The sequence below is a fragment of the Neomonachus schauinslandi genome, chromosome 6 (assembly GCF_002201575.2).
Source record: "Neomonachus schauinslandi chromosome 6, ASM220157v2, whole genome shotgun sequence".
NCBI lineage: Eukaryota > Metazoa > Chordata > Mammalia > Carnivora > Phocidae > Neomonachus > Neomonachus schauinslandi.
In genome coordinates, this window is record NC_058408.1 from 71045233 (window position 1) to 71073004 (window position 27772).

At 37.7% G+C, this 27772-nt stretch overlaps 1 protein-coding gene across 1 annotated transcript in view; it reads left to right on the forward strand.

Moving 5' to 3' along the window:
* Positions 1–2949: 2949 nt before the first annotated feature.
* Positions 2950–27772, forward strand: part of LOC110571352 (dnaJ homolog subfamily C member 21-like) — a 58514-nt gene continuing 33691 nt past the window's right edge. Inside the window, 1 exon segment of the mRNA XM_044916205.1 lies at positions 2950–3056. Coding sequence (XP_044772140.1) covers positions 2950–3056 — 107 coding nt within the window.

Consider the following 27772-nt stretch of genomic DNA (forward strand, 5'->3'; position numbering starts at 1 on the left):
CTTTTCATGCCTAAATAATTTTCTCTAGGAGTAAAATGGCATTGACTATCAGTCTCTAGTGGAGCCATAGTTTTCTTTCAACTCACTCTACTTTTCTATTTTCCATTTTATCTCCTGAGATTTTAATTTTATTTTTGAGACTCTATGTGTTTCTTATTTTTTCTGTAATAACACATTCTGTCCTAAAACTTTTTTTTTTCTTTTTTGAGATTCTCAGTTGTAAAATTCCACCCCCAGGGGATATACGGCCATGTGTGGATAGGTTTTTAGCTGTTACAAAGCATGAGAGTGGGGCTGGCTCCTAGCACCTAGTGCGTAGGAGCTGGTGATGCCACTGAATGTCCTACAGGGCACAGGACACCTGCCTGCAGCAAACAATTATCTGGGTGAAAATGTCAATACTGCTGAGGTTAAGAAACCCAGTTGTAGAGAATATAAAAGTATTTCTAAAATTTTGGTGCACAGATCAACAAATTTGAGCCCCACCCAGTCGTCATTGAATCATAATATTAGGGTGGGCATGGAGGCATGAAATCTGCTTTTTAAGAGACTTCTGCACTGATTCTTTTTTTTTATTATTAATTTATTTATTTGAGAGAAAGAGAGAGCATGAGCAGGGGGGAAAGGCAGAGGGAGAGGGAGAAGAGGACTCCCTGTTGAGCAGGGAGCCCAGCGCGGGACTCAGTCCCAGGACCCCAGGATCATGACCTGAGCTGAAGGCAGACGCTTAACCGACTGAGCCACCCAGGCATCCCTTCTGCACAGATTCTTAACCCTGCTGCAGATTGCAAGCTACACTGTGAGGTGCTATCCATTACTTTCCTTCTCAGCATGAGAAAGGCTGCATTTGGAGCATAATTCATCTTCTAATTTTTTTTCCCTCAGATTTAGAGAAAAATATGTTTGTACTTCATAATTTCCTTTGGTAGTTGGCCCAGATAACTGTAATAACAAACTGTTTATTTCCTGTCATCTCTGATCTCTCCATTTTTTTCAAAACTACTATTAATGCTTTACTCTTGATTTATCTATAAATATCTCTTTAAAATTACTTGATTACCACAAGCAAATTACTATCAATTATCACCATGCAATGCCAACCTCTAATAGCCATCAGGGTGTGAATCACCAGGAAAGAGAAAATCTTTCACAGATTTTGGGATACCACACAATTTTCTTCCCTTTCCATCCCCTACTAATCTTTCACTCAGGGAACACAACAGTGATGTTCTGATTCCTCTAAAGTCACTTTGGTTTTGTGTCTCTGGCCCACCCTCATGCACACACTTTACAGTTTCTTTCCCCAGCTTTTAGTAAGACAGTGGTACCAACCCCAGACCTCACCTGGAGGCAGACCTAAGGGGAGATCATTGACCATAATATCTGTCTGTTGAGAGGGAGAAGAAATGGAGCAAACAGTACTTGCTTTTGTCCTTCTTGGGAATCAGAGCAAATGGCAAAAAAGGACTAAGGGTTCTTGGCCATAGGAGCAACAAGTTCGGGGACCCAGTAGCAGATGGAAATCCACTTCCTGAAGGTTAAGATGTCTAAATAGAAATTAACTTTATTGCAGGTGTTTATTAATGATAGTATCCATAACCAGTGCTGGTTACAATGACCACATATGATGATGTGTAATCTTTGAGTGCATTTCAACGTATTCAGCATTCTGTACATAAATTACTTTCTACACTTTTAGCACCATTAATGTTATCCTCTCCATAGAACCATGTTTTAAAAATGCTTTCACACCAAATTAAAATTATTACAAAAGAAATAAATAATTTAGCTACTTTTTAGTATTCAAATGCCAGGTTTTTCATATATTTTGGGGAAAATTAGGCATTCAGAACCCCAGGTGGAGTGTCATTACTCCTTGCAGAAAAGGAAACAGTGAAATATAATGCAGACAGAAGAATCACAAAATTTCAGGGAAATGGAAGAGGGAGCCTTTATCAAAGGCACACATCTAGCAGTTCAACTACTTGGAATTTATTTGGGTGTGGGGGAACTGAGTGATTTGTCCTGTAGAGTTTCTTGCATGCTGTTTTTCTGATTATATACTCCCCTGTATTTCCTCTAAATTAGTGAAATGTGGTTCTGATTCAGAGTTTTTATTTTTTTGTTTGCAGGAATCTGTCTTCTGTGGTATTGGTAACTTGCGTTGGGAGTCACATAAATTCTGGGTTGTCTTACTGTGATGTTAAAATTACAAATGCATTCAGTTGCTACTAGCATGATTTATTATGAAGTTCCACGTTTTTGCATTATGTTTCTTATTGTTTTATTTCATTTTTGATTAAATTTGGTGATATTCTAATTGTCTTATCCCTCCTTTATTAGCAAGAATACATTTTTTCGAGAAATAATTTTCTCTCATCAACTATTATTTCAAGATACATTTTATCTCAAGGCAAAACAGGATTTTTATTCTTTACCTATATTATTTTTGTGATTAATGATTTGGCTTTCTAGCATCTTCCACATGTGACCATTAAGATAGGATTTTAGTATCAGCCTGAAGTCATGACCTCATCTCATTTAATCTCTTGCAGCCTTATTGTTACTAATGTCCAGACTTCCTCCTCATTGGCCAGTCAGGGCCCCTTGAGTCAGGTAGTTTTCTTTGGTATCTAGTTTTTGGCTCGATTCTTCAATAGTATCAAATGCCCGTTATCTGCCTCATATGTGAGACCTAGAAAACATGTAATGAATCGCAACAGTATCATATTTAATTTTGAAATAAAAGTTAACATATCTCCTAAAACCTTAATGAGAGTAAATGAATCAGTGAATGAATAAATGAATAAATGAATTATTCCCAAGTAATTGACAGTCACGTGCAGAAAGACCTCTCCTGTCACTTGGTTCTATTCTTGCGGCCAAACTTCTACACTTCCTTCGGAGTGATTGTAAGGGGAAGCCAGTGTTAAGGTCAACCCCCACGTCATGAATGCTGTGTTGTGTATTTTGCATGCCATCATCACTTTCCGCTTTTTGCCTTCCCCTCCATCGTCATGGGATACTGTGATGGTCACTATGCAAATTACACTGTGGTAAGTGCCAGTGACTCTATATGCGGGCGTGTTTTACCGTCTCTTAGGTCCCACTATCTGTCCAACTTTCAAATCCGGAGCCCAGAATGTTTGTTAAAAGGGTGCCTTGCTCAGTCAGTTAAGCGTCTGCCTTTGGCTCAGGTCATGATCCCGGGGTCCTGGGATCGAGCCCCACATCAGGCTCCCTGCTGGGCGGGGGCCTGCTGCTCCCTCTGCCTCTGCGTGCTGCTCCCTCTGCTTGTGCTCTTTTTGTCAAATAAATAAAATCTTAAAAAAAAAAAAAAGCGGCGGCCTTGCCCTTGGTAGAGGTCAGTCTTTCAGACCTTGTGCAAGCTGCAGAGGGCGGTAGTGATGGGACCCCCATGTCTTTCTAGAGACCCGTCCTGCTAGTTTGCGCAGCGAGAGCCGCGGGGCTCTGTTTTATTGCAAAGGGTGTCCTCATCCGTGTGCTCAGAACTGCGCCTTTGTGGACTCTCGCCTCCAACTACTTTGTTAAACTTTCTGGTTTCTTAGGGCTCCTTGCTTTAGGCTCTCCAGAGACACTCAGTGGGAAGGGCTTAATTTCTTGGAATAAATACATATAGCTTTCCTTGCTTAAAAAAATTTATTATTGGGGCGGCTGGGTGGCTCAGTTAATCCGTCAGGTCTTGATTTCGGCTCAGGTCATGGGATCGAGCCCGTGTCAGGCTCTGCACTGGGCTCCACACTCAGCAGGGTGCCCGCTTGAGATTCTCTCCCTCTACCTCTGCCTGCCCCCCACCCCCGCACTCTCTCTCTTAAAATAAATACATAAATCTTTTAAAAAATTATTATTCCCAAACTAAAAAAAATATATATATAGCAATCTCTAGAATATTAACTACATGAATAACAATTCTGGGAGGATAGAAGTTATCTAAAGTACATATGAAGGTTATGTTGGTGAAACAGTATCCAGCACATGTCACCTACAGTATGACTCATGGTTTTTAACAATTACAATTCTGAATTGTGTAATCTACTTTTGCAGAATACATGCTATTCAAATGGTAACAGTGATTGTGCCTTGTTTCTAGAAAGAGAAGTTCTGGAAATATCTCTGGGGAAAAAAAGAGAAATGACTTCTGATAGCATCATTTTCCTCTAGAGAAGAGAATTTCTTAAATACTAAGTGAGGGGCAAAATGTCAGGAGTAACTACACTAAATGACGTCAGGCAGTGCAATGGAGAAGCCTCATCTTTCAAGATTTCCTGAGTCCACACAGCATTTTTGAGAGTACAAAATTAACACTAACAGCTAGACTAAAGCTGAGAGTATACAGGTACCGTGGAAAACAGTATGTAAGATTATCAAAAAAAAACTAAAAATAGAATTACCAGATGATCCAATAATTCCAATACTGGCTATTTACTGAAAGGAAACAACACTAATTTTAAAACATACATGCATCCCTATGTTTACAGAAGCATTATTTTCAGTACCAAGAAATGGAAGCAGTTCCAGTTTCCATTGATCAAGGAATAGATAAAGAAGATGTGGGTGTGTGTTTGTGTATACACACACACAATAAAACATTCCTTAACCAGAAAAAAAAAAAAAAAAAAGAAATCTTGCCATTTGTGACAACATGGCTGGACCTAGAGGTTATGCTAAGCAAAGTAAATCAGACTGGAAAAGACAAATACCCTATGATTTCACTCACATGTGGGATCTAAAAAACAAAGCAAGTGAATAATCAAAACAGAATCAGACTTATAACAAGCTGATGGTCACCAGAAGGGAGGTGGGTGGGGAATGGGGAAAATGGGTGAAGGGGAGCCAGAGACCCAGGCTTCCAGCTATGGAATGAGGAAGCCACAGGGATGAAGGGCATGGTGCAGGGAATGCCATCAATGATACTGTAATAGTGTCGTATGGGGACAGATGGGAGCTTACACTTGTGAGCGCAGCAGAACTTAGAAGCTTAATCACTGTTTTATGCACCTACTAACGTAACGCTGTGTCTTGACTGTACTCAATTAAAAAAAAAAAAGGGGGAAAGTAAAATCAACCAGCTTCACTTATTTCCATTCATAATGCAGAATCCCTTGGCATTGGGAACAAAAAGCTAAACTTTTCTGGTGTTAATTTTACATGAGCACTGTAATAATATGATGAGTCACACATGGGCAATTTTTATAAAGGTCCTATATGATTCTCTATGAACAATTGTAAACCTGCCATGTAAAATACATGGGGCTGCTTAATTTGTGTTTAAAATAACAGCTATAATTTGCAAATAATGCATGAGGACTTGACAACCCTGTATATTTATACTAATAGAAATGCATGTAAAAAACACAGAAGGCAATTAAAAAGAACATTTTATTCTTTCGGAAAAGAAAAAAAATCATTGCCACTGAATCTGAAATACTTTATATAATATATAATACTTTATGATGGTGGTTTTTTACTAATAATGTTCCTTTCATTTGTTCAGTTGGGTTTTGTATGTATGTATCGCTTCATCAGCACCATCTTTATAATAATGACAAGTGCAGAGCAAATATTTCTTGGGCAAGTAAAGCTTGTTTTTAGCCCTTTAAAAATCTGATGAACTGAGAATCATGTGTGAAAGCCTCAAATACCTAGATACTAAACAGGTGAAATTGTATGTTTTAACTCAACTATTAAAAGAAGTTTAATCCCTGCAGTAGGTAACATAAATTTTGTAAGGAAATTTGATGTTTTTTATCAAGGGTTTTATTATACTTCAGGATATTCGAGGTATCTCATTTACAGTGAAAGGAAGCAATGTGAATGAGGGAAACGGTCGTTTATTACCGTATGGTAGTTGCATTCTGAGGTACCCACATTGCTCTATTGGGAAGGTATTTGTAAGGTAACCATGTCTCCATTTGTCTTTTGAATAGAAGAAAGTACAACTAATTCTTTGGTGGCCTTGTCGTAGTGAAAACTCTCTATGATAAGCCCGTATTTACCGTAAGTCTGTATTCTTAAAAAATATATTGTGGTGGTTTCCCATCATTGCCTATAAATCCCTCCCTTCTTTTGAAACCTTTGCATTCTCTGTAGGTTTCTATGTCGTTGGGTGATGAGGTTGAATAAACCAGAGTAAGTTTTCAGGGATAATCCAGTCTAATTGAGGAGTCCCTCCTCTTGATCTCCCTTAATCCCTGGATTTTTCTCAGTAATTTTTTCCTTACTTCCCCAAACACCTTGTCATTTCTTCATAGAATTAACATACATAGAAATGACACTTGTGTATACAAGTGGTTCTCAACCTTTTTTGGTTGCAGGATCCCTTTACACTCTTAAAATTATTGAGGACCCCACAGAGCCTTTGTACCGAGAAACCATTTTGAACACAAGAACACACAAACACATATTCTACTAGACACAAGAGCAATGATGCCGTCACAGCACATACAACCTCCTGAAAACCCTGTGGTCCTCATGAGGAACAGACGCTGAAGATGGTAGACGATGCACCACAAGTATATGGACTTGAGTTAGGTTCTCAGGTCCCATGAAAGGGCCTTGGGGACCCCAGGTCCCCCAAAACTCATTTTTGGAACTATTCTCTGTCACAATTGTTTCACTTGTCTCCTCTGCTCCATGGTTCTTGTTTCCATGGAGCATATATTATTTAACTTTGTTTCCAGAACCCAGTAAAATCATTAACTCATGGTAAACTCTTGGTCAGTATTTGTTGGATGAATCAATGTATTATCCATATTAGTGTATCACAAAATCATTCAACAAATTATGCCTTAGAATCATTACATATTTAGCTAAATTTCCTCATTATTTTCTATATGAATGGAACTCTGTAGTTTTATACTGTATATACTATATACCATACACGTAGTTGTATGTATACATATACATATATATATATATACTTTTTATTGGTACACATGGGTGTTAAAGTTATGTCTCGGTTCAAGTATTTCTAGAGATCCCTGATTACTGTGGTCTCAACAGGAAGAGATCCTTCATGTGCGGGATCACGGCTGTTTCTCCACAGTACTTGGGGAACACAGCTTTTTTAATGAGGCTTGATTCCTGGTTGCTACAGCCCTACATCCACCAGCTCATCTTGACACCATGTCCTCTACACACTAGCCTTTCCCAAGATCATGAAGACAGGTGAAGCTCTCCATTAGCTGTACTGGTGTCCTCTTCTTCCTTAATCCGAACAGCTATTGTCCACGTCTTCACTCTCTGTGCTCTTCTTCAGTTCATCCTTCAATATAAACTATTCTCACACACTATCTCGAAGAAATCAAAAGAAAAAACAGTGGCTCGGTGGCATTTAGACATGTCCTCTCTAACCCCATATCAACATGATCTCTGAGCATAGAACAAATTGGACAGAAATTTGAGATGGTTAAGTTTCCTCTTAAATATTTACCAGCCATTACCTTGTTTCAGTCTTGAGGCCAAGTATCAAATAAAACTGCAATCACCACTTTATTACATTTTTGTTTTGTTTTTGTTTTTGTTTTTTAGCAGTCCCTAAAATTATTATGGAGTAAAGCAATTGAAGTGAAAAAAGTTGACACTCAAAATCTCGCTTTAGGAGGTGCTCAGTTGGTTGAGCGTCTGCCTTTGGCTTAGGTCATGATCTCAGGGTCCTGGGATCAAGTCCCCATCGGGCTCCCTGCTCAGCGAGGAGTCTGCTTCTTTCTCACCCCCTGGCTCATGCTCGTTCTCAATCTCTCTCAAATAAATACAATCTTTAAAAAAAAAAAAATCCTCCTTTAGTTTAGTGAATACAATTAAATTTGACTTGAAATTGAGATAACATTTCTTGCTACATTAAATAATAGTACATTTTATTTTTATGTGTTTCCTCTTTTTAATATATAGCATATATATAAATATGTGCAAGCCCAGTATTTCCACGTTGGTGCTTTATCACAGAGAATGCAGCTCTGTAACAAGGGTTCACACCAGGAAGGACCGTGTTGCCTGCCTCTCAGCATTCCTCCTTGTTCCCACAAAACACACTACTTTCCTGAATTCTATGGAAATGCCTCCTCTGTGCATGTTTTTCCATGACAAACTTAGTATGCATTCCTAAAGAGTATGGCTTAGTTTTACCTTTTTTTTTTTTTTGACTTTCCATAAATATATAGAATATATTCTTTTGTGTCTTTTTCTTTCATGCCCATATATTTGTGATATTTATCCTTATTGTAGATAATTGTTTCTTTGAAATGTGTATTGCTACATATCTTTCAATTATATGAATACATCACAATTCATTCTACTTTTGATCAACAGTTGGGTTGTTTCATTTTGCAGTTATATGAATTCAACTGTTGTGATCATTCTCCTGTATTTTATTTTAAGAGATTATTTATTTATTTGACACAGAGAGACACAGCGAGAGCAGGAACACAAACAGCGGGAGTGGGAGAGGGAGAAGCAGGCTTCCCGCTGAGCAGGGAGCCCAATATGGGGCTCAATCCCGGGACCCTGGGATCATGACCTGAACCAAAAGCAGATGCTTAACCACTGAGCCATCCAGGAGCCCCATTCTTCTATATTTTTCTTGGTGTACCTGAGCACACAGATATATATATATATATCTGCACACACAAACACACACACACACACACACACACACACTTTGGAGTAGAATTACTGAGTCACAGACAATGCCTATATCTAACTTCCCTGGATAATGATTTTTTTCTGAAGTGGTTATAATAACTTAAAATGTCCAGAGGCAACAAATGAGACTTTAGTTGCTCCATACAATTGTCACCCTTGATATTAACTAATTTTAGATCTTCTGGTATGTGTGTAGTGATGTTTAACTATGGTTTTGATTTTATTTCCTTGGTTATTAATGTTAGAGCATTTTTCATATATTTATTGAATACAACTATTATAGCTGTGTTGTGCTCTTTCAACTAACTGGCCTATTTGCTCTTATCTTTTTCTTATTGATTTAAAAAATTTTAAATATACACTTGAAACAAGATATGTGCTGGTTACATGTATTACAGATCTTATTTTTCAACTTTGTGGTTTTCTTTTCAACTCTCTTAATGGTATCTTTTGAAGAAAAGGATTCTTAGGTTTAATACTGCATGGTTAGTACTTTTTCTTGAACTGTTTAAAAATTCTTTCCCTGCCCTAAGGTCAAAAATATATTATCTTAGTATAACTTCTAAAAGCTTTGTTGCTTTGCACTTCACATTTAGATCTGTAATTTATCTGCAGTTGATTTATGTGCATAGTTTTAGGCAGGGTATTACTTTTTTTTTTAACATACATATACATAGATATACATATATTTGTATAATTAACCTAGTATTAATTTTTCAAAACTTTTAATCTCTTCACTTGTCTGTAGGACAAACCTTGCCTTACATCAAATGCCCCTGTGTGAGTAGCTCTGATTCTGAGGCCTCTATTCTGTTCATCTTTTCACAATATTGTATTTGTATGTATTTGAGGTATTCATATAAGTATTATAAGCATCTGGAATATATGCATGCATATTACATTATATCTGATAAAAAAGTCCTCCATTGTTTTTCTTTTTAAAGAGTTTCCTGACTAGTCTCTGTCATTGAATTCTCACATAAATTTTACTATCAGCTTGTGTATTTCCACAAATAATTGTGTTGAGGGTTTTTTTTTTTTTTGACTGTAGGTGTCATCATATATGACATCATAATATTGCATGTTTCAGACCCATTAATATACATCTTTGCATTTATTTACGTTTTTAGTTTTTCCATAAGGATTCTCATTTTTCCAAATAGAAAACTGGATTATGGATAATTACCATCTTTTTTAGAATTGTTCTTACACATTTGATATTTATTATTCTATAATAAGCAGTTTTGTTTCTTTTGCTTTTTAAGTTATGCCTGGCATATAGAACTGCAATTAATTTTTGTATATTGCTACAACAATCTTGCTAAATTCATTAAATTTTTAATAGATTATTTTGGATTTTTTACATGTGCTAAAAGACTACATAGAACTAATAATTTTTTTCACCAATCCTATATCCTAAAATTATTTTCCTTTCTTCATGCACAGAGTAGGATCCCCAGTCAATGTTGAATAAAAGCAATGATGACAGGGATTTTTCTCATTCCTAAACTGAAAGGAAAAAATATCCAATATTATCTTATGATATGCAATGTTTGCTATTGGTAATTTTGCAAATACCTGTGTAAGATTAAAGATGTTTCAATTTAAGAAACAAAACAGATGAACATAGGGGTAGGGAAGGACAAATAAAGTAAGATAAAAACAGAGAGAGGTAAACCATAAGAGACTCTATACTTAAGAGAACTTAGGGTTGATGGAGGGAGGTGGGTGCAGGATGGGTTGGATGGGTGATGGGCATTAAGGAGGGTGCTAGTTGTGATGATCACTGGGTATTGTATGTAAGGGATGAATCATTGAATTCTACTTCTGAAACAAATACTACACTACATGTTAACTAACTTGAATTTAAATAAAAACTTGGGGAAAAAAACAGAAACAACACAACAACAACAACAAACTTGTTTCATGCACTATCTAGTTTGTAGGATTTTTAAATGTAATTTAGTCACAGATGATGAATTGTATAAAATATTTTTTTCTAAATCTATTCATTGGTGATATGTCTCGTTGTTGTCATTATGGTGAAAATGTCAGTTCATCTCAAAATACTACATGAAACTTGCACTCCTGAATACATCCAACTTGGTTAACAAATATTATGCATTCTAAAAACACTGGCGTGTAACTGATTTGCTATAATCGGAACTGGTTTGTTTATAATTTTTGCATCAGTATTCATGAGAAAAGTTGGATGAAAATCACCTGATTTCCTCATCGGCTTTTGATATCAAGGTTACACTGGCCTAATAAAGCTCCTTTTAAGTGTATGCTGAAAAAATTGTGTAAGAGTACAGTTGTTTTCATGAAGTGTTTGCTATAATTCACCCATAATAATATATGGGCTTCAAAGTATTTTGAGGGACAGGATTTCTAATTACTTACTCAATTTTTCAGTAGTTACAGGACTATTCAAATTTTTTTTTTGTCAATTTGGATTTACATTTCTTTTTTTTTTTTTTTTTTTAAAGATTTTACCTATTTATTTGAGACAGAGAGAATGAGATACAGAGAGCATGAGAGGGAGGAGGGTCAGAGGGAGAAGCAGACTCCCTGCCGAGCAGGGAGCCCGATGCGGGGCTCGATCCCAGGACCCTGGGACCATGACCTGAGCCGAAGGCAGACGCTTAACAACTGAGCCACCCAAGCACCCCTAAACAGTGTGTTTTTAATAATATCAAATGTCTCTCCCATATTTTGTGTAGATAATTTTCAAGAGATATGTATGGAAACTAAAACTTGAGTGTGGATAACATAACTGAGCTATTTAAGATAAGAATACATGAAGGTACAATTACATTGTGTTTGCTGTGCTTTATTTTGTTTAGTTTTTTTTTTTAAAGATTTTATTTATTTATTTGAGAGAGCAAGAATGAAAGAGAGTACATGAGAGGGGGGAGGGTCAGAGGGAGAAGCAGGCTCTCCCCCGAGCAGGGAGCCCGATGTGGGACTCGATCCCGGGACTCCAGGATCATGACCTGAGCCGAAGGCAGTTGCTTAGCCAACTGAGCCACCCAGGCGCCCTATTTTGTTTAGTTTTTAAGGAATCCAACGCTGAGTTTTATCTTAGTCTATCTTAGAGAAAACCATATCAAAGGAAAGGTGGTTATAATATATAACACTACAGAAAGAGGGACTTCCTAGCGTGAGCATGTACAGTGATGTGCTGTCTATTCTAATATCAAAGTACTCCTACATACAGTGAGGTTGTTAAGAACATAGAATTTGGAGACAGGATAAACCTGGGTTCAAATCTATGTCATGAACTGGTTGTGCATCATTAATTCAATAATTTTAATCTAGTAAGCCTCAATTTTTCTACTCTAACTGGAAGATGATGTTCCTAATTTATGAAAATGTTTTAAGGATAACATGAGATAACTGTGGACTGTGTATTTAGCATAATACTCTACACAGGGTGTTTAATTGCCTGTGGCTGGAAACAAGATAGTCAGGCCAGGGGAAGGGTGATTACCAGCTGGACAGGTGTATTGTGAGAAATTTCTGCAAGTGACTCTGACCTTCCCCTCGCTGCTCCCCTATACCATCTACATCCCATATAGACGGTCATTTCCTTCACATAGTACAGATACCTTATATCTTATGGGGATGTGTATTTTATTTTACTCTAATTCACTTCTGTGGTCTGTTTTTCAACATAATTGGTCCAGTAATTTTATTCAGGTTCCTAAAATTTAATTAGCCTTTGTAAATGATTCCATTTCACTTTCCTATAGAACACAGTAGCCTTACAATATAACACTTTACATCAGCGTGTACAATGTTATAAATCAACATATAGTGGATAACCTACAGAAATATGTGAAGAGAAATCCACTTTTTAAAACCAGGCAAAATGTGAGTGAAATCCACTTACAATTTATTCAAAAGCCATTTGGAACTTTGTATCTGAATATTAATTCAAAGATTAATTGCCATACATGCTGGACAGTGGTGGGGTCAACTTCAAAACTTTAAAAAGAAAAAAAAAAACAGAACCTTATATTTTGACTGTTCTAGGTTTTAAACATCTGTTCTGACACCCCACGGGGAAACCTGTGGACAAAATCATCTGTTAAGATGTCAGTTCTCCATAGTTTCATTTTTCCCATAGTTTAATTTTAAAATAATTTTCTAAGAGATTTTATTGGAATTTTGGGTTTAAAAAAAAAAAAGACGAAGAAGAACCTTATTTTTTGTGAATTCCCCCTTTGTCAAACCACTGCAGTGAAGAAGGGAGCCTCCATGGTTGAAGGGCTGTTCTCATGGTGTTTGGAATTAATAGTCCTTAGTGGCGTGAGGTTATGTTCTAGGAAGGCAGGGAGTTTTTCTCTTGTTCTCTGATGCAGCCCCTGTGGCTAGTCAGTATCCAAAAAATGTCCGTGGAATTATTTTATTATAATTTATGTGAATAATTTTTAATTGTCTTTTTTTATGAAGCCAGTGATACATCCTACATCCATCCTTCTATTATCCTGCTATTATTTTCGTGCTAAAAATAGTGATCATGAACATAAGAAATCTAGTCGAGGTGCTGGCCCGCAGTTCTGTATTAAACACAGCAGAAGGGGCTCCTCATAAAACTGTAAAGCATTTCTGTTCTATATTCCTTAGAACATTCAGGGTCCATGATGAAGAATCCATGCTCATGGTCCTTTTAGACGGTCAATAAAAACATCATAGGAAACTCACATTTTGCCTGGTTTTAAAAATTCAAGGCCACAGTAGTCCTCACCTGTCTCTCGGTGCGTGCTGCAGGTTGCCATCTATGCGATGGGACCTTAGGACCTTCATCCTTACAGGTGGATGTGCCTGCTCTCATTTCCTAAGGTTTCAGGATTTCTAGGCAGTGCAATTCCTCCCTCCCTCCCTCCCTTCCATGTTTCTTGCTTATTCTTACAGCTGATTCACTTTACCACTGGCTTCTTATGGCATTTCTTACCTTTAACTACAACAGAAAAACACTCGGATGCATGAGTTGGATAGCTCCCTGGCAAAGCAAAGTTAATAGCTTCCTTTGATTCTTTTTTTTTTTTTTTCTCGATGTGGCAAGAATGGGTTTTTATACTCATGGCTTATTTACAATAATCTCCTCTCAGCCACTTGCCTGGAGCAACATGAAAAGACAATTAATACAAAAGTTTACCATAACAGTGACTCGCAGCCGCTGAAATTCACAATCCCCATATTACAACCTCTTTTAATAGAGTGTTTCTCCCTTGATTCACAGTAGGTAAACACCAGAGGCCCTTTGTAGTTGTGGGGAGACCTGCATTAGTAGAGTTAAATGATTCATGGCTTGATCACCAAATGTCACCTAATAGATTGAGTGCATAAATATTGAAAACAGTCTATTTTCACATACAAGAATGAACATTTCAGAATCATAACTTTTTGCTCTTCAGCCAATATTGGTAGACATCTAGTCCACATTTCTCATTTCATGGGCTCATTATGACTTAGCTGTAGCTTGGGCTAAAGCCTAGATTTTGACTTGTGTTCTCCAGCATCATTTTGCTACACAGAAGAGAGGATCCCAGGTGATAATCCAGAACATACTTCTACTGAACCTTCATTTGTGACTCTGTAGTTTGTCAGTCTGCCCAATCTTCAAAACTCTTATTTCCCAGTTTTTTCAGGAAAGTTTATTTCATTAGAGTGAATAAAGTGAGATTGTTACCTGTTTCATAAATTTTCAAGAATGCTGATAGGCTCTGGCTAATGCATCGGGTTAAATGCCTTCAGTAAACATTTATGAAGCCCTCATAAATGCCAAACACTGTGTTAGACAGGAGGGAAACATAAGTAAATAAGATACAATTATTGTACTGAGGTCACCTGACTAGTAGTTAGTGCAAGACAGGAACTTCACTCTGAATACAGTTGTAGGACTTCCTGCTTTAAGGGCATTCCTTATTACCAAGCTCATGGATTCAAACTTAATCACTCACTCTGATGCCCTTCCATTCTTAGGATGGAAAAACACCTAGAGAAGCTGACCAATCAGAATATTTTAAAAGCAAAATAGACTTCAGCATGGATTACCAGATTTTCTGTTACTAGGAAATGTACTGTGAAACCTAACAAAACTGATTTTTTAGTAGACAGTATATGAATGAGTGGACTAAAGCCACCTTCTGTGGAAGGCAACTCATAGAACACACCATAATGTAATACATTTACAATATTATATTGCATTTGACTTGTACAGATCACAAACCTCTGGCATTATTTACATGGAATTATGTAAACAAATGGTCTACCCATCTCAGATTCACTGGTTAATTTCCAACTTTGTGATACATGCTGTGAAGAACATGTGTAATAAAATCGTGTGTGCATATGTATGGCTGTGCATGTATGTTTTTAATTCCTTTCTTTAAAGGACAGTGAAAGCTGACTGTATTAGTGATGTCACCAGTTCAGAATAAAAATCTCTAAATATAAAGCTAATCTGGGTTGGATTTCAAAAGAGATAAATTAACAATGACATTCTGTAAGAGAAAGGATTATGATAGTTTTCTGGGTGATCAAATTCATTCCATTTTACTTTCATGGTGTATCTACTCTTTATTCAAAAATACTCCTAAATGAATGGAATAATTACAAAAAATTTTAGGAACTTATTATGTGCCAGACAGATGCTGGGGACATAGCAGTGAGCAAAATGGGTAGGTTTCCTGCTTTTGAGGTATTTATATGCTGGTGGGGGAGGCTGATTTATAAAAGATTAAGAAATGGGTTAATTATAGATTGTTAATGTGATAATAAATACAAATGGGGATTTTATATTTTTTTATTCTTTTTAAAGATTATATTTATTTATTTGACAGAGAGAGACACAGAGAGGGAACACAAGCAGGAGAAGTGGGAGAGGGAGAAGCAGGCTTCCTGCTGAGCAGGGAGCCCGATGCGGGGCTCGATCCCAGGACCCTGGGATCATGACCTGAGCCAAAGGCAGATGCTTAATGACTGAGTCACCCAGGTGCCCCATAACAAATGGGGATTTTAAAGTAAATAATGAGAGATGCATTTACAGGGGTTAAAAATCCCTTAGAAGGTATTTAAGCTAAGCCCTGAGAGAGAAAATAAATGGATGTACCCACAAACACAGGGAAAGTGAGATTTCCAGCATGGGAAGAAATGTGAACAAAATCTTGATGTAGGAAAGGGACCAGGGAAGCAAAGTTACTCATAGGCAAGGAGAAGGAGCCAGAAAGTCACAAATGGGCTGAAAAACAGGCAATGCAAAGACCAAGCAAAGCCCCTCCAGCCATAGTAGTGGGTCAGGATTATCTCATGTAAAGGCAGCAGTTACAAAATTTGAAGCCATGTTGGACATGGCCCAGTGTGCCCCTTTGTAGGATACTCTACTGTGGAGAAAATGGGCTATAGGGGCAAGAGTGGAACCTTTCTTGGGAAGCTGTTGTCATGGCCTGAGTTTTTTCCTCTATAGATTTTCTGCTACATGTTGCATAAGGAACTTTGATTTTCCTGTTATAATTTTCCTGTGGGTCATATATTATATATTTTTCCTAGTTCAGTGAGTTTTCTGGTTCTTGAAAAATACGAGGTTTAATACAAACACCATGTCGAAATGACACATCTTTTAATTTGTGTATCATCATGGATAGAGAATAGTATATAACCTGAATATATTAAAATTGAGATTTGCAAAAAAAATAGCTAAAAGAGCAGCCATTTAAAGAGATGTTTAAATTATGACTATTGGCTTTTATGCAGAAAAATGAAATATGCCTGAGTTGTAGTATTCTTATAACATTAAAATATATTGGGTCTTTTAGCTTATTTCTTCAAGCTAAGCAGTTTTTGTCTTAGACTGTTTCTTATGGTCCCATCTGTATTGCTTTGCGATTCACATTCAAGATGCGGATATTAAAAAAAAAAAAAGTAAATATATTGCTTTCCACTTAAAATGACTTCCAAATAAAGCATGGCTACAAGTTCAAAAGAGCTAGGACTGATATTTTTGTATTTTGCTTACCTTTGTAACTGTATTATAATCCTATATAAATAGCCACAAAACTCTAGCAGTGTGGTTTTGCTTTGCTAAAACTGAGATTGAGGATTTTGCTGTTTAACAGAAAATTAGATATCAGTATGGCTTAGTCTTCTGGGAATAGTTGCTCCCTATTATCACTGAAGAAAGTGGTAAGAGGTGATTTTTTTTTTTTAATTTTAAGTTCCAGTGTAGTTAATATACAGTGTTATATTAGTTTCAGGTATATAGTATAATTATTCAGCAGTTCCATACATTGCTCAGTGCTCATCATGATAAGTGTATTCAATCCCCTTCACCTATTTCACCTATCCCCCTACCCACCTCCTCTCTGGTTTGTTCTCTATAGTGAAAAGTCTGTTTTTTAGTTTGTCTCTTTTTTCATTGCTTGTTTGAAATGTTCTTAAATTCTACATGTAAGTGAAATCAAATGGTATTTGTCTTTTTTTGATTGACTTATTTCACTTAATTATATCCTCCATGTTGTTATGTATGGCAAGATTTCATTCTTTCTTATGGCTGTGTACCATTCCATATATATATATATATATATATATATATATATAATATCTCACATCTTTATCCATCCATCTATGGATGGACAGTTGAGTTTCTTCTATATCTTGGCTATTGTAAGTAATGCTGTAATTAACATGGGGTGCATAAGTCTTTTTGAATTAGTGTTTTCATATTCTTTGAGTAAATACCCAGTAGTGAAATTAGTGGATCGTATGGTAATTCTATTTTTAATTTTTTGAGCAACCTCCATACTGTTTTCCACAGTGGCTGCACCAGTTTCCATTTCCACCAACAGTCAACAAGAGAAAGAAGAAAAAAACCATATGATCATTTCAATCAATGCAGAAAAAGCATTTGACAAAGTACAACATCGATTCATGATAAAAATCCTCAACAAAGTAAATTTAGAGGGAACATACCTCAACATAATAAAGGCCATATATGAAAAACCCACAGCTAACATCGTATTTGATGGTGAAAAACAGACCTTTTCCTCTAAGATCAGGAATAAGGCAAGGATCTCCACTCTCAGTACTTGCATTCAGCATAGTACTAGAGGTCCTAGCCACAGCAAGGAGACAAGAAAAAGAAACAAAAGGCATCCACATTGGTAAGGAAGAAGTGAAACTTTTCACTATTTGCAGGTGACATGATACTCTATGTAGAAAACACTAAAGACTCTACCAAAAAACCACTAGAACTGATAAATGAATTCAGTAAAGTCACAGAATACAAAATCAATATACAGAAATTTGTTGCATTTCTCTATACCCAAAATGAAGCAGCACAAAGAGGTGATTTTTAATCTATGTGAGGGGAACACAGAGACAGCTAAGATAGAAGTAGATTTGAAGTATCTAATTTTCTATTTATTTTATATTTTTAACAGATACTTTTCCTTGCTTCCCATTGTTATGTTCTGACCTCCGGACTGTGAAATGCCCCCAGATAGCAGATGTTTAAAGATAAGGCATTTTCCCATTCAGAATAGTGGGATTTACAATAGAAAGGGCACTTAGTGGCTCTTCCTGGGGGTCCCTGTTCAACAGCTGTTACTGCCCTGCCATTCTCCAATCCAGAAGGCAGAGGAGTGGAAATGGTCTCAGGGTATCATTTGGAGAGAATCGAGTTTAGTGCCTACCAAAGTGCACTCATCTTTCCTGTATTTAATTTTTTTTTCTTCCACTCCTGAGTCCATTCTGAGAGAGGAAGTCTAAGTATTTGATCACCTCTCATAGGAACACACCTATCACAACCAAGCGCCCAGGAGAGAATCTTATTGCTTACTTCTTTTTTGAATTCAATCAAGTTGATTAGGTCTCCTTATAATCTGCACAACTATTTATCTTACTTAGTGAAACTTGTTCAATATATCAAAATGTATTCTATACAGTTCATGCTGACCCATTAAAATAATCCTAGTTCTTAAATTATTTTCAATGATAATTGTGCTTAGCAAATAGGAATAGGTGTTAGTGTGACCTTAATTAATCTGTCTCCCTCAGGGTTGGGTGATGCAATCATTGAATATAAAATTTCCAAAGTTTCGGGGCGCCTGGGTGGCTCAGTTGGTTAAGCGACTGCCTTCGGCTCAGGTCATGATCCTGGAGTCCCGGGATCGAGTCCCACATCGGGCTCCCTGCTCAGCGGGGAGTCTGCTTCTCCCTTTGACCCTCCTCCCTCTCATGCTCTCTGGCTCTCATTGTCTCTCTCGCAAATAAATAAAATCTTAAAAAAAAATAAATAAATAAATAAAATTTCCAAAGTTTCTATTAAAATTATATTTTAATCTAATATGAACCAATCACAAAGTTTTATTTCAAATAAAATAGTTGTAAATATTACATTTACAGTGTTGTTTTTTTTTCTATAGTTCTCTATATTTTCCATATTCATAGAATAAAAAATGACTGCTTGGATAGATATCTAGAATTATTATCAAGAAGTATGGTTTCTATAATCTCTGAGTAAAAATATATAAGCAAATCATTGTAATTGTGGAGGGCAAGTTGGATCAAGAGGAATATAAGATGGGCAGTAGATGCCAAAAAGCTCGTATTTATATAAAAATGGGAAGCAATTGAAAGGACGGAGGGAAGGAAAGAAAAGAGATAAGATGTACCATTTTATAAGATTGATTTAAGATTAACTTTGATTTCGTGAATGAAAATGTGAATCTCTAGAAGGGAGCAAGGGATTTGAAATATCATAAAATACCTCCTATGTAATTTAAGGATAATCTGATTTTTCCAAGATGATCAGAGAGAAATACAAAAAAATATATATAAAATATATGTTACATACCAGAAAAATATTTTAAAATGTGTTATATATCTTATTTATAACATATATATTTTATATGCACCTGACTCTTGAACAACATAGGTTTGAATTGGATGGGTGCACTTATATGCATTTTCTTATACATAAAGTACAGCACTGTAAATGTATTTTCTCTTTCATATGATTTTAACATTTTCTCTTTCCCAGCTTATTAAATGGTAGGAATACAGAATATAATACATGTAACATACAAAATATGTGTTAATTGACTGTTTGTTATCAGTAGGGCTTCTAGTCAACAGGAGATGATTAGTAGTTAAGTTCTGGGGGAGTGAAAATTACACATGGATTTTTGACTGCATGGGAGGGGGTTGATGCCCCCAGTTTTCACATTGTTCAAGGCTCAACTGTATTCATTATATAATGATAACATTCTTTTTAATAGGAGTAAAATATACTCACTGTTCTAAATTGAGACACAATTGTGCCTTATTTAGGAAGTTTGTTTGTTTTAAGATTTTATTTATTGATTTGAGAGAGAGAGTGCACAAGCAGGGGGGAGGGGCAGAGGCAGAGGGAGAAGCAGACTCCCCACTGAGCAGGGAGCCTGATGTGGGGCTTGATCCCAGGGCCTGAGATCATGACCTGAGCTGAAGGCAGAGGTGAGGGGATGCCCCTTCTTTTAAGACCATAGTTCATATACATATTTCTAATCATAGTTGGAACAAATCTTTTTCATGTTATTGAAAATTTCTCCAGCAGGTATTTTATAATGTGCACTTTGTCAGCATCTTCAAGGAGGTATGGTTTTCCTTCATTTTGCCGTGTTATATTTTGCCATTGGACATTCGCCATTTCTTTTCTTCTGTACTATCACCTTTGAATGTGAACGTGAATATCGACATGTTCACATTAAAATTTATCTGAACTGGGGCACCTGGGTGGCTCAGATGGTTGGGCATCTGCCTTCAGCTCAGGTCATGATCCCAGGTCCTGGGATCGAGCCCCACATCTGGCTCTTGGCTCAGCAGAGAGCCTGCTTCTCCCTCTCCCTCTGCCTCTCCCCCTGCTCATGCTCTCTGTCTCTGTATCTCTGTGTCTCGAATGAATAAATAAAATCTTTAAAAATAAACAAATAAATAAAATTTATCTGAACCTTCCATTCTGAGAATTGCAGCGTGCATGGCGTGAGATTTGACTTGTGCACTCTGGCAATCAATATGATCTTCTATATGAGTTCCAATACTTAGTGTCTGGAGATTTTATTAAATCTATGCTGCCTCTATTAAATTTAATGTCAGCTTCTCTTACCATTACTTCCAGGCTCTCTTGACACTTTGAATTTATGGAATATGTAAAACTCTGCCATCCTGAGGATGCTCTCCTATCCGCTTCTGCTGCCACTGCTCTAGTTTCAAAACTTATTTCCTGAGGACTGGGCTCTCCAAGAAGGGAACATGCCATGATTTTCATTCTTACCAAATGCACCTCTGTTTCCTAGAAGTTCTGGATTCAGAATAAATACAGAAACTGAAGTACTACTAGGGACTGTGTAGGAGGAAATATTTGACCTTAAAACCCTCTAGGGTTATAAGATATTTTGGTTGATTCAAAACTTCTATTTCTATTAGAGGAAATTGGAGGGGAAAGAAAAAAACAACCTTGAATCAGTGGCCTTTCTCTAAACTTTCAGTTGGGTAGATTATCTATCTTGATAGATTGATATAATTGACAGATTATCAATATTTTCATGATTTTAGTGATAGTTTGGGTGGGTCTACAAATCACCATTTTTTTTTTTTAAAGATTTTATTTATTTATTTTGAGAGAGAGAGAATGAGAGAGAACACATGAGAGGGGATAGGGTCAGAGGGCAAAGCAGACTCCCTGCCGAGCAGGGAGCCCGATGCGGGACTCGATCCAGGGACTCCAGGATCATGACCTGAGCCGAAGGCAGTCGCTTAACCAACTGAGCCACCCAGGCGCCCTACAAATCACCATTTTAAGATATATAGGTTTGCCAATTTTTAAATACCTTTTTGCAGATCCAGTAGAAAAATCAATTGCAAGCTAAAATTGTGTCTAAATTTAAAAATACTACTTTACGATAGTTCATGTGGGATTATTGAAAGTTAAATTATGTATTAAATAGAATAATGGCATGATATTTTTGTCACTAGTGTTCACATCTGGTTGTCATAGGAGAATGTGGACGTAGTTGATGCATTCCATCCCCCTTATGTTGTCATAGGACTTTAAAGTTCACAAGGTATATTTATAAGTGTCGTCAAATTTTGCCCTTTTAACGATTTCATGTGATTTCCTTACCTATCTCACAAAGATGAAAACTAGTGTTTCTATGGATGCTCTTGCCTTCCCCAGTGTTGCAAAGCAAGCAAAGGGAGTTGAAATCAGTTTAGTTCATTCTTGTTGTAAAAGTTTGCAGTTCCTGTTTGCACCAGACATGGTGATAGTTCCAGAGGATGCAGAAATAAATCACAGGACTCCTTTAGTTTTCCCTTCATTGTGTTTCCTTCTCCCCTGAGGGCGTGGCAGCTCTGTGCCGTGAGGGCAGATGGTGCCAGGAGGCCCAGCGGCTGTGGGTCTTCCCTCTGGTGTCAGGGCAATGCCACACTGCTCCTCGCAGTCTGTGCAACAGATGTTCCTGCCTGGCAGGGAGATGGTAGTTGGTGGTAAGAGATTCTAAAACATTTCATCTCTGCCTCTGGGTGATACCCCCTCAATTCATATGCTTTGTTTGAGCCAAAGATTGCAATTAAAGTTAAATTGTGAAGCCAGGCAAACTTGGTTCACCCAGTGGGTCGTGAACTAGACCTCTAGGTACAGGTTTGGTTCATTCTTCCATTTCTGGCAGTGCTGACACCATATGCCTTTTATGCAGTTGCACTGGCCATTTGAGAAATAAGCCAATTTGACGCTTACTTTTGTGTTCTGGATGGACTAGGGAAGCAGTGCCTGTTTTAGTTACATTTTTCACAGCTTTACTTTCTTCTGTAAAACCATAGGCACAAGCCCTTTGGTTTTATGAGTCTTCAAAACCATCTGTGTTTGAGATACTATGAAAATACTGTCTATTTGAGAGAAATAGTTCAATACATTAAACTATTACATTGTATATTAGAATTTGATATCTCTCTTCCTAAGTAAGATATAAGAGAGCTTTACAACATGCAAGCACAAAGAATTTTTAGATATCGCTAAGCAGGTTGGGACTGTGGGCTACAGCATGTAACCTATAATTAACCTTGTTTTATAAGTCAGCACAGAAGCCAGGACCCATGAATAATGGAAGCTACCTCAAACAACTGAGTAGTTGAGTGCAGATAAGCACTTCACTCTTTTGCCAATTATTTTAGAATTTTTATGCCATTACAGTGTTATATAGGGTGGAAAGTAATACTTTCTTTTCTTTTTTCTTGTGTGGGAGATTTGTGAAAGCGATTTGGAGTCCATCAAAAACAGGTTGGAAGGAAGATGGAGTAGACATATATTTTTCCTTATTGTATGTTTTTTCTTACATGTGTAATATCTTCCCTATGTTGCTTATATGTGATAGGTAGGTAGGTAGGTATATAGGTAGGTAGGTAGGTAGGTAGATAGATAGATAGATAGATAGATAGATAGATAGATAGATAGATAAAGAAGACTCTGAAAGAGAAAATAAGGCACACGGGCAGGGACTTTGGAACCTGAAGAAAGTCACTGTTACGATTTCCCTGGGTTTTCTCTGTGCCTCCTATATCAAAAGTGTGTGCTGGAGAAGACAACCTGGAAATGCCTAATGGGTTCAGATTAAAAAAAAAAAAATTCTCCCTTGAAAGTTTGCTCTTTCCATCCCAAGTACCAATATGGAGGAAGTCTAGCAAGACAAAAAACTTGTAGCAAACACCACAGAAAAAACTGGGGTCCCTCCCACCCAGGGCAGCAAAAGCCAAAGGAGGAGCCTCCTTGCCACATTGGTAACCGTGTGCCCCAAACGTATCAGCCTTAGTAATACACGAGTAAAGCAGTGGTCAGAGGGAAATGTATAGATAGCATTAAACACATGCATTAGAAAAGAGGAAAACCCAAATCAGTCATGCAAGCTCCCTCTTCAAGAATGTGGAAAATGAAAAGCAAAATAAATCCAGAGCAAGAAGGGAGGAGATGATAAAGATAGGATCAGAAATCAATGAAATAGAGAACAAAAGGGAATCCATAAGCCATAGGAAAGTCAATGAAGCAAAGTGTTTTACCTGAAACAATCCATAAAATTGGCAAGCCTTTTGGCAGGCTGACAAAGAGAGGGACACAAGTCAGGAATATCAGATCAGACTCTGCAGATATCCAAAAGGTAAGGGAATGCTACCAACAATTCTCTGACCTAACTTAGAAAACTTAACATACAATACACCAATTTCTCTGAAAGCAATGAATATCAGAATTTACCTGATAGGAAATTGTTCATCTGAATGGCCCCATAACTGGTCAAAGTATTACACTGGGAGTAAAGACCACTGCTGGGCCACTTTGGACCCATAGCTCAGAACCAAGAGGCAGAGAAGGGAGTCACTGTGCTCCTGAGTGGTTGGTGCTGAGTACAAAGGGATAAGTCAACGGCTGTGCCACAGTGGATGGATGCAAAGAGGAGTATGTCTGCAGTGTATGAGATCTCTTAGTAGTGTCAGGCCCTCTAATTAAGTCAATGGAAAACTGCCACAGCCTAATTCAGGCAGCACTACTAATGACCCAGACCCTGTGTGAATGAAGGTTTGGGTCAGCCCCACATGCCAAGAATCACGACAATCTGAGGTGCTTGCTTGAGCCAAGTGTAGTAAAGATGGGCTTTTCAACAATCTCTGCTGGAGCGATTGAGCATCCACATACAAAAGAATGCATCTTGACAGGATTCTCACACCTTACATAAAAATTAACTGGATCATGGACTAAAATACAAAAGATAAAATTATAGAACTGTTAAGGTAAAAACTTAGGAAAAATCTTTCAGATCTAAAGTAGAGCAAAGAGTTCTTAGACTTGACCTCAGAAAGTCTGATCCATTAAAGGAAGGTGAGAAAGTGGGCTTCATCAAGATGAAAACCTTTGCTTTGCAGAAGATCCTTCTAAGGGGATGGGAAGGGATGTTTCAGATTGGGAGAAAAGCATTGCAAACTGCATATCAAAGACTCACATCTAGAATATAAAAGCAACTCAATACACAACAATAAAAACAAATCAAGTAGAAAATGAGCAAAAGACAGTAATAGATATTTTACAAAAGATCTAGACAAAGCAGCCCGTGAAAAGATGTTTAACATCATAGCCATTAAGGAAATGCATGTTAAAACCATAATCAGGTATCACTGCACACCTGTTAGAGTGACTAACATGAGTAACCATTACCCCACCAAATCCTGGTAAGGAAGTAGACACCAGCTGACTGTGTATTGCTGGTGGGAATGTAACATTGCACAACTACTCTGGGAAACATTTTGATGGTTTCTTGCAAAACTAAATAAGCAGCTCCAGTATGACACACAATTGTACTCCGGGCCTTTATCCTAGATAAAAGAAAAAGTTCACACAAAAACCTACTCTCAAACCTTTGTGTCAGCTCCACACTGGGAACCATCCTGATGTCCTTCAGTGAGTGAAGGATTAAACAACGGATGGTACATTGATGTTGTGAAATACTACTCAGCAAGAGAAAGGAATGAGCTGTGGGTGCGTGCAACAGCCTGGATCCGTCTCCAGAGAATAACAGGTGGGAGCAGCCAAACCCAGCGGGGACCTACTGTATGACTGATACAGCTTTCTTGGAATGGCAAAGCCATAAACATGGAGAGCAGATGCTTGGTGGTCGGGGTGGTGTCCACATGGGGTGTGATTCCTGATCGGATGGGGACCCCAAATGTGGGGCAGTGATCGGGCAGAAGCCCGTGGCACACGGGAGGTGACAGAATTCACCTGAGGCCGAACAAAGGAGTAGAAGTTTATGGAATACACTGTAAGGGAGTGGGGGCAGGACTGCAGGGGAGAGGCTGTCAGCAAGGAGGCTGCTGGTAAGGAGGTAGATGAGGAGGTATGGCGACTATGGATTCTCCTTTTTTGGGGAACTGTGCCTGGTTGTAAGGAGCCCACAGGTCAGTGAGGGCCTGTGGATACTCTGAGGTGGGTTTATGGCCATTTCTACATTCCATTCCTCAAGACTGCTGGCCTGAAAGCGGGCTCTAGAGCTAGGAGTAAAGGAAGGGTAAGGGCAGGAGGCAAGTGGGCACGACTGGAAGGGGTCAAGATGAGGGATCTTTGCAGTGATGAAAATATTCTGATTCCTGCCTGTGTGAAGGTCAATATGCAGGTTGTGATATTGTCACTTGATTTTCCAACATGTTACCATTGGTAGTGACTGGGGGAAAGGCGGGCAGAATCCTTCTGTGTTGTTACTTAAAACAACGTGTAAAGCTACAATTATCTCAAAATTTTAGTTAAAAACAGCTTAACACATTAGAAAAAAAATCAGGTTGGCTCTAATCACTACTGTTATAACAGGTGATAATGGAAACTCAAACTTCTTATAAACAATATTTTACCTAAATTGAATCAAATTTAAATGCAATATGTGAGCTCAGTTTTTAAAGACCACTAAGGGAAATCCCTATTTAGATAAAAACATTCACGTCCTGATTTAAATACTGAGCACATATCCATTTAAAAAAACAAACAGTGTATTTTGTGTCTGTTTAAGGGAATGTGCCTTCCTAAGCCACACTCTCAATGTGACATGCGGAGAGGTATATTACCTGATGGGAGACATGACACAGGGTTTTCAGAATCCCTCTGTCCCTGTTTTGGATTTCACTGTGTCTACACACTGTATCTCTTTGGTGAATGCGTCTTGCATAATGCGTCTTTGCTAGCATGCTCGTCAACGTGTCACTCTCCGGTGAGGGCTAGAATTACCTAGCAGGCCCTTTAGATGCTGCTTGTATCTGCTGGAAAGAAGCACTCTCTCTTCAGCCATGGCCTCAAAGAGAAATGTCAGTGATGGATGGAGGGTAAATTTGGGTTGCAATTTCAGTGGACAACAAGAAGATATTTCAGAGGTGAATGGAGATTAAACTCTGGCTTCCGAGTGGAGGTGGTAAAAATATAATCTCAGGTCTCTCTAGAAAGAGACCATATGGAGTATTTTTTAAAGTAGCTAAGACTTGTAGAGTTGTGTAATAAAATTTGCTAGCAACATATGCTATTGTATTTATTGGTGTGAAATTAAATCAGGGATGCATTTAGATATTTCTAAGTTATGTAATTCTGTATTCTTCAAGGGACAAGCTGCATGCATCTCTTCTTTAATCATTCAGTGTAAACCCAACTCTATTTGTATATAAACAATGGAACACTGGGTTTCTGCCTTCAAAAAAGTCCAACCCCCCCTCGCCAGGTGCCATCTGGTTCAACCATTAGTGAAGACGTGCATCAGCATCAAGTAACCTAGGCTCTTGACTGTTGACCTTGGGATTGGATTCTGAATGTTGGCATTTGAATGACGGTCTGTCCTCCTGGCAGGAAAATTCTTTTTCTGAGAATAGTAAAGAATCTCAAAGACATTTAATTATGAAAAGTATGAATTTACTAATTAAAGACCAATTAAAGCCAGATAAAATTTTTGCCTGAGTTTGGCAACAAGAGTCCTCTGATTTCAGATCCTTTTCCTAATTGTTTATTCATCGCTTGCCAGGAGTTCAGCACTTTGCTGTATGGAAAGAAGGACATCATTTTGTGATACATCTAATTTATACAAAGAGCGTCATAAGGTATAGAAATAGGGTTATACAGTATGTCGACCTCAAAGTAATTATTTTCCTAGCATAAAAGAGGTAATTTGGGAACTGGGAATGGCAGAAGAATGGCAAACAATGGTAAGCCAAAGGCAAGTCTCCAGAGACAAAGGGAAGGCCAGCTTTTCTTAGGTTTTAGAAGAGTTGTTTTAAACCAAAGTTCATTGGGGGAAGAACAAGAGTTCAAGCCGGTGGCAGTTTCTCATTGGTTGCAAGCAGTGGTTAGTGCTGGGCAGGGAGAGATCTTTTTCTTAAAAACAGGAGATGAAATTCCTATGTGAAGAGTGTTCTTCCTGGTTAAGAGAGTTCTTCTGCCTTCTGCTGGTGGTGCAGGCTGCAGCAGGTGACCCGAGTGCGAATCGCCCCAAGGCTTCCTGACTCCATTGTAAATGAGGTTTCTTTATATACTCTTCACAGGTAGGACCCAAGGTGT